Source organism: Pholis gunnellus, assembly GCF_910591455.1.
Source record: "Pholis gunnellus genome assembly, chromosome: 7".
NCBI lineage: Eukaryota > Metazoa > Chordata > Actinopteri > Perciformes > Pholidae > Pholis > Pholis gunnellus.
This window is the reverse complement of record NC_136533.1, coordinates 14,996,926-15,008,558: the sequence shown is the minus strand read 5'-3', so window position 1 is coordinate 15,008,558 and position 11,633 is coordinate 14,996,926. Positions and strand designations below refer to the sequence as shown.

The 11,633-nt window shown below is 45.6% G+C and overlaps 1 protein-coding gene across 1 annotated transcript in view; it reads left to right on the top strand.

The window, feature by feature from the left end:
• The window catches only part of wwox (WW domain containing oxidoreductase), a 120,485-nt gene that overhangs the window by 28,582 nt on the left and 80,270 nt on the right, over nt 1-11,633 (top strand). The window contains exons 6-7 of the mRNA XM_079163196.1: nt 5,094-5,182; nt 9,179-9,364. Coding sequence (XP_079019322.1) covers nt 5,094-5,182; nt 9,179-9,364 — 275 coding nt within the window. The remainder of the gene's footprint in view (nt 1-5,093; nt 5,183-9,178; nt 9,365-11,633) is intronic.

Genomic DNA, 11,633 nt, shown 5'->3' with positions numbered 1-11,633 from the left:
ATTGTGGTATTGGTACTTTTATCAGCTGAAGGAAATAATTATTGTTCCTCCACCTGTAATTATTTCCCCTTTTTCTTTTTGAGTCCTCCCTCCTCTGTGTTTCTCTCAGCGTGCTCAGTGTTTCTCTGCAGCCTCCATATGACTCCTTGTCAGGTCTGAGTGAGTGATTAACTAATTGAAGTGCTTACTAATTAATGTGTTTCATTAATTACAGTCATTAATGCTGTGTTTACTAACATGGCCTGCTGAAGCCTTCGTACGTCACTGGACGTAAATGTCGGCAAGTACTTAACCGAGGCCCAGCCTTTACTTGTGTGAGTGTGTGTGTGTGTGTGTGTGTGTGTGTGAGAGCGAGGTGCCCCTGATGTCTGTTAAAAGTATCAGCACGTATGTGCCTCATTCTCCATGTTTCTCATCTGGAAAATCGTCCCATGTCCTTCCTTCACCTTTCCCATATCTGCCCCTGCAAGTGCTTGATTTGTAACTTGATTTCAGGAAAGGGAAAACCTGTAGATTATCCAGCTTTCATTAGGGGGGAAAAACCCAGTCCGTGTCAGAGAAAGAAGAAATCAATTTAATACAGACTTAACTGGAGGAAATTGCATATTCTGCTTGTACTGTATGTGCTGAACAGGCACTTTCTCTTCCTCACCAGAGACCTGCCTCCTTATTAATTGCAGTGTGTGTGCGTGTCAGTGAGTAAGTGGATGTCTATGTGCGCGTGCGTTTGTTTGTCTGTGTGTGTTTGTGATGCGTTGTGTGTGTTTGGCTGCTTGAATGCGTGTTTCCTGAATGTGTATTCCGTCTCTTTGTCTGTGTGTGGAGGTCAATCCTCAGACCTGTGGTAGGGCGCCCAGCCAGATGTGTCTGTTTCTTTATTTGCGGTGTGCATGTGCGTTCACCGCACGTGGTGTGTGTCCATACTTCTTTGTTGGTGTACGGTGCGTGCATAAGCACAAGCGCATGTGACTTAGCCAGGTGGAGAGGAGATTGGTTGGTATTTATGAACAAACGTCATAATTGTGACAGGATGATGTACGACCAGCACGTTCCACAGTCTCCCCCCCCCCCTCTCCCCTCAGTCCTTTTCTCTTTTTCTTTTTGCTCAAAATATATATCTATGATAAAATACAGTCTTAAAAGCTGATGACCAATTTAGTGTGGCGTGTTGCGGACAAGGTCACAGAGATCTGAGTTCCTCCGTGGTCCTCCCTCCGAGGCCTGTTCTAATCTACAGAGCAAGAAGAGGCGCTCAAAGTCATTTCTCTAATTGCTTTTATAAGGTGCCCTTTTCACACCGTGTCTTCCCTGCTCGTTCACTTTCACCGCCGTTACAACACCTCACCTCCGCACCTGCCGGTTAAAAATACCGCCGCGTAACATTGCTGTCGCTTTCTATTGATACCAGGTATTCAAAGGGAGCAATAGAAACCGCATCGCCCTAGCCAGGTAGTGCACTTTTCTGTCTTCCCCACTGACTCTTTCGCCATCCTTCTCCATGCCTGAGGTGTTAACCCGGGGGCTGCGGGGTAAGTGTTCTGTATATATGGGGGTACTTTTGATTTCTTAAGTGTTGTCCCTGCATTGGTGATCTATAAGGGGAGCTGAGGTGGTGAAGTGAAGAGGGAAACGGGGGTTAGAGTGTGTGAGGGAAGGATAAGGGGAGAGGGGGGGGGGGGGGGCGGGGATGAGATTGAGCCTAGTGCATTAAGACAGTGTATTATTTGGCGGTTCCACTTGCTTGCGTCCATTAGGGGTGGCTGCTATGCTATTAAAGGGGTCAGCGAAGTGTGTGTACCTGTGTGTGTGCGTGTGTGCGTGTGTGTGTGCGTGCGCGCATGTGAGTGTGCCTACATGTGTGTGCTTTAAGAGTTAGTAGAGTGGTCCAGTGTCTTATTGAACAGGATGGGGCTCCCCTGCTCTAATACCTCTTCATTTTATTGGATTGGATGGCCCCAGTTATAATTGTATTACTGCCCCCCCCCCCCCCCCCCCCCCCCCCCCCCCACACACACACACACACTCCATCTCCACAGCAGTGACCACATGTCATTCCCCAACACACGTGGAAAACACCGGGAGAGACGAGGAGAACCTCTGCAGAGGCCAACTTCCGCCACTCAGGCAGCACTTTTGCTCTCCATCCTTGCTCTTAGTTCCCTCCTTCCTTCGGCACCTCCTCCTGGTGAAAGTCGCAGAGGTCATTGTCATGTCACAGACGGCTGAGGGATCTGACGCCCATATTTTCATCGTGGTGTGGTGACCTTGCTGCTTTCTGTAGCGGATGCACGGTCACGTAGACGGACACGCAGTCGCCGCAGTTTCTCTTTTTCGAGCCGTAAAGCTTATTTACACGAGACGCGTGTTTCATTCATAATTAGCCTTTTGCATTTCGATGGAGCGATAGGTTGTGTGTAGCTGGGGGCGGTAAGTTCTGTCACCCCAAGCCGAGCTCTGTGGTGTTGCACACTCAGCGATTACTCCGGAGTTAACCAGAGAGGCTTCGCTGCCTCTCACTTTTCCTTCGCCCTTGAAGAGACCAGGAGTTGTCAGGGTCCTCATAAAAACCCTGAACGATTGCGTCCGTGCGTTCTTCCCTTCTTTTTCTACCCTTTTTTTTTTTCCTCTTCTCCTTCCAAAACCTGGCCATCTGTCTAATTGTTCACCTCCATCGCTTTAATGCTTTTTACATGCTTTTCCCCCCTCTTTCCAGGCAATAAACTTTATTTTCTTCGCAAGACTTCAATCTGCAGGGGGAGGGTAGATGGGCAGGCAGGCTGCTCACCTTCTCCCTGCTGGATTTGCTCCAGTGGCCCCCCTTCAACCCCCCCTCTATCCTCCCTCTGGTCTCCCATTACTCCATCTCTCCTCCCCCCCCCATCTCTAGAGAAGGGGATATGTGTTCGTCAAGCTGACACCTGCTCTCATCTTCTCTGCTGGTCATACACTCATGGAGGGCTACCCTGTTGAGGAGGCCTTATACTGACCTGTTAATTACCACACTGCTGCCTTCCCTGACCTTGTTTGGAAGTACCGTCTCAATTTTTCTTGCTGTTCAATTCAACTTTTTCCTCACATTTTTCCCATAAAGTTTTCTTGTTATATCACACATCTTCCTCTTACACTTGTTTGAATACTCGGTGACAGAAACTTGCTCCCGCAGCTAACTCGTTTTTCACTTTACCTGCATATCTGTGCATGTGTACTGTGTAAAAGTGGATAGGAGTGTAAATGCTGCACATACAAGTCATTAAATGAGACAGTTGTCTCCTCTCACCTGTGATTACTGCTGTGTGCAGATCATATAAGCAGGTACCCTATAATCATATCTATAATAGCTATAATCAGCCCTTTAATGCTTTGTAATAGCATCCATATAATGGTATAGAGTAGCATCAAGAGAATAATTCAGGCATAGATAATGGTGTGATAGCGTGGTTTTACCCTTGAGTCACAACACTGAATTTGTTGTGTGTGTGTGTGTGTGTGTGTGTGTGTGTGTGTGTGTGCATGCGCGTGCGCGTGTGTGTGCGTGCGCGCGCGCCTGTGTATGCATGCATAAATACGCCCGGGGGCAGTTAAGGTGTCTGTAAAATGCCTGAAGAATCACATTTCCATCAGAAGGCGCTCTTAACCCTTTCTTGTTTTCTTTGTGCTCACTGCTCCATGGAGCGTCCTTGCTGTGAGTGTCATGTACACTTAGCTCTGTGGAGACAGACACGCAGAGGAAAGACATTCCCATATGACGCCCACAGACGGAAGATCAGATCAGGGGAAAAGGCTGACAGAGGAGCAGCAGCAGCAGTGGCGGCGGCGAATGGGGAGCGGAACGCTGAACGCTGAACGCTGAACGCTGTTCCGGGGTGTAATGTGAGCTGACAGCGTTCCTCGGGGACGGCGGGCAGGGCGAAGGGGAGATGTAGCATCAGGAGTACCTGGTGCTGCTGAACCCAGAGCCCAGCTGGGAGCCCTGGGAGCAATCTCTCACTCCCTTTCCAGCATGAGGGATGAGTCTAATGGACCGTTAGTTTGAACAGAACACTCTCCACCTTGGTTCACGCTGCACGCACTCGTACACCGCGGTCCCGCGTGGGCTCATATGTTGCAGGGAGACTGAACCTCGGTTGCGAGTTGAGGGGGGGCCTCTGCTGATGAAGACGTAGAGAAGTGGAAGACGGGGGGGGGGGGAAGAGGGTCTAAGTTGACGTGCTTTATCACGGACAGAAATAAACATGAACGCATGCTGTTAGTAAAGAGATATGCTCCTATAGGCCTGCATGCGTCTCTGCTGAGGCCTTTGCCCCGCAGCAGAACGCTACAGTGGGTTGGAGAGGATGATGAATATTTAGCCCGTCTTCCTCAGTGTGTAAATGCAGCTATGCATTCACTTCTTAAGTCATTTATCTTTCTCTTCTCCTTTCCTATCCTCACCCTGTCTCCTAACATATGGTGTAAGATGAGACACACACGCACACACGCACGCACACGCACACGCACACGCACATACTGTGCTGAGAACACGCAGTCAAAAGCTATGGTGTAGAGTTCTTTGGGAGTCTTTTAGACAGGATTGTGACTACGTGTCAGCACTTTTCAGATATTTTTTACCAGTTTGAATGTAATAGTATCAGTATCAATCATTTTATTTCTATAGCCCCAAATCATAAATTCACGAATTAGCAAATGTGCTTTAAATGTCTTTGCAGTCTGTTCACAACATCATTTATCCTTTAAAATATCCCCCAAAAATAACTTAAAGCACGGCAAGAGATAGAAACTTCAAGAAGAGCAACAGAGTAGCCAATTGTTCTTCCAGGACGACAGACGTGTTTACCGTTCACAAACAGGGGAGATTCTTCCATCTTCATTTTTACAGAGGAGACCTCTTTAAATGCATTTCCAAACAGGGTGCAACAGAACACAACGCTGTATCATTTGATCCTGGACTTTATGATCATTCTTTTTTTTTTATGTCTTGACAGTGATGATAACAGTGGCAGTTTGTAAAAGATAAACTGACTGGTGCTGACCCTGTTGCTTTTCTGTTGCTGTTGGTTATTACAATTGTGCGTTTGTGTTTCCTGTCTCTACAGCACAAAGCAAGGGTCGAAGCCATGATGTGCGACCTGGCCTCTCTCCGCAGTGTCAGGGAGTTTACGGACTCTTACAAGGCCAAGAAACTGTGAGTATAAACCAAACTGTTCAGTTTACAAGCTGGATCTTTCTCTAATATTTTCTTTCTATTTATTCTTTAGATAATTTACCTAAGTTTTGTTAAGATAAGAGAGTAGAACCTAAACCTTTAAGATAACCTTATTTTTCTGAGTGCAGAAGGCAACATCAGAACTTGCAGAAAACCAGCATAGTGAGCACCGCTATGACTTGTGTAGATGCCCTGAAGATTGAAAATTGCTCTATGGGATGTTGCAATGGTGTGAATGGACTGAAAGCAGAATTAGCCTGCTCCCTCCAATAGCCTAGGTAGCTGTTTTAAGTTAAAAATCACACGTTGAAAATAACCTTTTTATTCTAAAAGAGACTACTTAGAAAGAGAGAAATATAAGGAAACCAATGAATAAGGACACGAATAAGTAAAAAGCAATGAGGACTAAGCTGGTCTGTCATTCAGGCCCAATGCATTTGTCACCACTACTTCCCACATACGCCATACTGTAAGGACAACCAAACTGTTACTGATGGACACCATATGGACATAGTCCCAGGAGAGTAAGTGGGTGTATTTGTGTCCATTTGCTTGACATTGGTAGAAACAGACTACCAGACTTCATGGCACTTATTTTGTGGTGGTCAGCTTTTACCGCATGTGTCTTGCGTCTCGTGGTCGGTCGCTCAGTTGCTATTTTGGGGTCATGTATTCTGTCATCCATACAGCTCATCCACCCGCAGGTGTGTGTGTGTGTGTGTGTGTGTGTGTGTGTGTGTTGGTGTCAGGGGAGCCCCTTGGGGAGAGGCAGGGCAGTCATTGCCCGTAGCAGCCCTGGGGCAGGGTATGGCCATCCAGGACACGTGTCTTGGGTCACAGCCAAACCTCGCGGTGGTTTCCCTCACCCTGTGTCCTATAAGTCCCTCCCATCTCTTACATGTATCCCTCCCATCCACACTGCAGTATATTAACCTCCCTTTAAGCCTACTGTCCCCAGAACCCTTCGCCTGTTTTTCTTTTTTTTTGCATATGCCTTTTTGCAATTTGTTTATCTGCATCCGGCTCTCTCTCCTTCTCCCTCTCTCATGTTGTCTCTCCGTCTTTCTCTGTCTGTGTCGCTCTCTCTTTCTCTCTCTCTCTCTCTCTACCTCAGTATTTTGGCAAGGTTGTATTTCTTCATTAGCTGTGCTGTTGGGGGGGGGGGGAGTCCCAGGGGACGTCAGAGTACATTAATTCTCATCAGAAGGCGAGCAGAGCAGAGTGGAGGCTGGGAGCTCTGAGCTGTGAATGGCACTGGGCAGCTGTCTGACTCTACCACCACTCTATTACTGCACGTATGTCTTCAGGCATAACACACGCAGGAGCGCGCGAGCGCACACAACACGCACGTACATGTGCATACATGCACGGACACACGCTCAGACAGTTCTGCGTGCGGACGCGTACACACACAGTTTTGTAAACACATAGAGACAAACGCACTCATACACACACGCACAATAATGCTCCTGCAGCGTGTCATTGACAGGTGAAATGTAATCAGAGTCTTTTTCTTTTCCTTCTCTCGTTTCTCACTCCCTTGCTTTTAAGTGCTTTAGTCAGTGGCTTTCACGCTGCTTTGTGTTCCATTGACCCCGATTCTGCTTTAATTGCCTGTCCTTTGAAATGAAATTACCTGGATATTGATATTGTTGAATGCAGTGCAATTTCATTGGGAAGTAATTGATGGAGGACAGCGTTGACAGAATGCCCCTAATACAATTTCTACTGAACGGCCCATAATTAACACATGCAATTTGTTTTCACCTGTGATTTTATTTTTTAACTTCATTTATCCCGTTCTAATTTCAAGCACATTATATGTAATCTGTATAAATACACGCATGCTTTGCATTATGATGACGGAAACACTTGTCAGATTGTTGTGTGTTTTTGCACACTTTCAGGGATGCACTCCTGGTGTGTGAGTTTGAATAGGGATCAGGATGAGAGGTGTACACATATCCATATGTTTGTTGCCAGTGCCGCTTTTCCTGTAGCCAATAAAGTGCAGTGTTAATGACCAGTAGTCTGAGCCCAGCTCACACAGGCAATCTCTTCCTGCTGGCCCACATTATAATGGAGGTCAGGGGTCATACCCAGGGGGGTTATTTAAAGTAAATATACAAACTGATGTCTCCCTGTTTGGTAGTTAACACCCTCGTTTGACCAGCGCTGAGATTGCACAGTGCATACAGTGTTGTGTGAGGTCCTAATGTGGAAAGAGGGACTGTGGTACGCGGCAATAGGCCTATTAAAGACATTCATTAGACCTGCGCTTATGAGAGAGGGACTAACTGGTGGGCAGTTGAATTAACAGGCCTTTTACATTACAAACAGACTCACCAGAGGCCCATCTGAGCTGCGTGGGGGAAATCGCTCTACTGGCCAGAGAAAAGTTGGTTATTGGAGTTTCTGATCACAAATTTGTGATATACTTTGAGTGACATGCCGAGGCTCTTTTGTAGTGTAAGGTCACACAAACTGCACGAACCAAATGTAAATATAAAGAGGTGTAACTGACAAAAGGGCCGGTTTAAAACAACGGCTACGGTGAAAGGTTGAAAAGTTAGGTCAAGAGTTCATACCTGTGGTGTTATTGTAGATTGCTAACAGACCCTAGAGCTTTGCCTTGTACAGCACAATGTTACTGTACTTCACACTCTATTAGACAGGGGATCACTGGGCCAAAAACAACCAACGTGTTTTGTTTGTTTGAGAACAGAACTTGACATCACAGCAACTGTGGTGCTTTACTCTTCTATCTTGTTTCATCAGGTTTAAGTGAAGGTCACAAACGTCATTTATTTACTTTATTTTTTTTCTACCAAGCCATTAAGTTAGACGTCCTCACCCTTTTTTTTTTTTTTGTGTTGTGAGTGAAAAATTTCAATATCTCGCTGCTCATGTGTGCTCTGTTGATAATGTGCTGTGGTCGGCATTCTCCAAGTTGACTTGTGACTAGGTTTGTGCTCTTTAATGAACCTTTGTGTGTGTTCGGAGGCCTGAAGGTGATCGTACAGTACACTCCTATGTAATAGCATGGGATGGCTCATTATAGCAAGGCATAACAATTCACACATTAATTTTCCAGCATCCAGTTTTTAATTAATCCAGTAGGCAGTCTTAAACACAGGGTACACAAATTGCCTTCGGCCTCATAATTAATTCTAATGGAAGAAATTAAAAATTGGTGGGGTGTGTTTGGATTGTTCGGCTGTGTTACTGTGGTTTCGAGCTCGCTGGAGCGACGCTGTCACCGACAAGGATCTCTCGCTGCCCTGACCAATCCAGCAATCTCCATTTACTGGCACGCGAGCAGGGAGTGTTACTCACTTGCCCACACGAAGTCTGCAAGAATGGAAATGCATTGCTTGTCTGTGTGTTTTTTCTTTTATTGGCCCCTGAATTAAGTCAGTTGTTTTTAACGTCATGACTTGTGTGTGTGTGTGTGTGTGTGTGTGTGTGTGTGTGTATTTCCTTTTGATCGGCTCTCTTCGGCTCAGCCTCTCTGAGTCGATGTGTTGGTGGGTTTGGTTACTCCGAGTAGTTACACAGAGCCTGTATCAACACCCATTACTTCCACCACCCTTGTGTGTTGAAACGGTTTAAGATTGCTTTTCAATGTGTTGTTGCTCTTGGATTCCAGCCAGCTGTATTCAGTATCTACAGTACCTGTCGAGCCATGGGGAGTAGCACTGGAAACCTCTGTATCATATCAGCATTACTGAAGCTCTGTCTCTGTAGACCTCTAAAGTCTCACACACTGTGGAATAAGACACCCTATTTCCTTTCTCTGCCTTCGCTTCTCACTGTTCCGTCTTCTTTTTTTTAAATTTCTTCTCCCCGTCTCTCCTTACCTCTTCTTCAGCCTAAGATGGTATAAAAATCCTGCTTTTATGCTGCTTTGTCTTCTTTGTTTTCACTTATAATCAATTTCATTTCTCCCCCCCCCCCCCCCCCCCCCCCCCATAGGCCCCTTCACATTCTGGTGTGTAATGCAGCAGTGTGCACTCAGCCCTGGAGCTTGACGGAGGACGGCCTGGAGTCCACCTTCCAGAGCTGCCATCTAGGTCACTTCCTGCTTGTCCAGTGCTTAGAGGACGTGCTGCGCTGCTCGGCCCCCGCCCGTGTTGTGGTGTTATCTTCTGAGTCCCACAGGTAAAGACGGTAAACTAGACTGTTAAAATGAGAACCAGAGTCTTTGTCTATTTTAATATATAATAAGCATTTTTTTATAATAGAATTCTTATCATTTTCAAATAGAATTATATTCAAATTTCTTACATTCGTATAATGAGTAAACTTTTAGGTGCCTTGGAAACAAATAAAATAAATGTTCATGTTCAGTGTATCCGTGAGATATTACAAACGCGTTGAATGCATTTCCTTCCTCGTCAAACATTCTTTCCCCGTGATTCATGTGAGCATGTTGCATTCTTTACATCCATGTTTACTTGCAGTCTCCCCTCCTTTTGATGGTGCATTGCTGCATACCGTGGTGTGTTGCTGCCAGTTGTAGATGAGTAGAATAGTGTGAAAACCACTGGTAGGCCTGGAAAGTGTCATCCACGTGCACATGTGTGGCACTCATTCTTCCACCTACCACCACACCAGATTGCGTCCTTAAAAGTAACACTTCAAAGTTTAAAGTCAACTTTCAAACCATTTATCAGTTGTTTTTTAAAATCCACACGAACCACTCTTCACATTGCCATAAATTAGATCCTCGCACAGCATTTCTTTTATTTCAAAAGGAAATTCGTCATTTTCATAGCTGGTTCGCCCGTTACTAAACAGTGGCGAAGAACACCAGGAGTAAATGCCAGCAGTTGCACCGTTGTGTGTGAAGAGGCTGAGCCCCACACTCAGCGAAACACAGCGGATGTTAATGGTCGTGTGAAATTTTAGCAGCGGCGCTCATAATTCTGCAGCGGACGGTGCAGAATGAATTTAGGGGACAGACACACACACCTGTTCCCCATTAAAAAAAAACTGCTCCAAAGCGCTTTAAGAGGGAAAAAAAAGACTCTACGGGGAACCTCTAACTCATGCAGAACTGGTCTTATGCAACATGGATGAAAATACAAGAATGCCAGACAAATTCCAAGCTGTAATGTCCTAATTACATTTTGAGTCAATCTTGTTTTTAACCCTTCTCAGAATAGATAATCTTAGGTGTCTTTCTTCAGATTTTAGGATTTTTTACTGATGATCATAACTGATTGATAAACATTTGTAAAGGAAACAATATATAGGCCAGGCTATTAAGTATGAAGTATTAAACCCTCACCACTTGCAATGGTGTCTTTGATTTCCCTATATCTCCCTATAATCAAAATAGTAAACACTGCTTTACTGATTACAGTACCACTCTCTTCCGCCATCTTCAGTTTTCATGAAAATATGCTTTCATATTAGTACTGATTTACTTGACAGTGAAAAGCTGATGTGATAACAGGTTGCCATAATGCTATTGAACCCCCCTTGGCAGGGTTAGGGTTGGAAATGTTGTTAAACGTGAGCACCACAAAGTCCCCCCCCCCCCGGTATTCCCAGCATACAGTGTTAAACCATATTTAAGTCAACAACTCTTCAGCTCCAATCATGCAGTTATAGCTGCTACATTGGCGAGTTTTGGCGACAAACTGATAGCTCAGACTTGATGCACATTGTCAAACATGACAGCCTCACTCACTGAAAACTCATTTCCCTCCACATGCCGTCACTACGAATTAAACGTATCATCAACATGATGGATGGACTTATCAGCTAAAATTAACTTTGATCAAGTATCTGCTCCGTTCTGTCTGACCCCCTGACTCAGCCCCTTTCTCCCTTCTTTTGTTTTTCAAGTCTTATCTTTTTTGTCAACTCCACTCCATAGGCTTCTGTTTTTCCTGTCATACAGTAGTCAGGCATGATGTCTTGCAGTGATCTGTGAGCCCAAGCCCTGAGCCATGTGCTTCAGAGTCAGTGAGTGAGTGAATGAGTGAGTGAGTGTGTGCGCTTGTGTGCGTGTGTGTGTGTGCGTGCGTGCGACATTGATCCAGTCTCCAGTCAGTCAGACGGCCAAGCAGAGTGATTGATTGGAGCTCGGCAGAGTGACCTGAGACAAGGAGAACATACGCAGAGTTATTCTAGCAGATCAAACAGCGGCACTATTACAGGGGCCCTCGTATGAGTTATGTTATACAGACTGCCATGCATGAGAGGACAGGAGCAGCGGAGGGGACGACTTGACACTCAGATTCACTTGGGGTCACACTGCTATTACAGGCTGTAGGAAAAGTGAGAGGAAGAGAGTTTAGGAAAAGCTTATCGAGAGGAAGCATGTCATGGAGGGAGTATTGACAGCATTTGATTGATGCAAGACTTGCCTACACAGTGAGAACAGTGAGGACGCAAGTTTCGGTGGTGTGAAAACTGT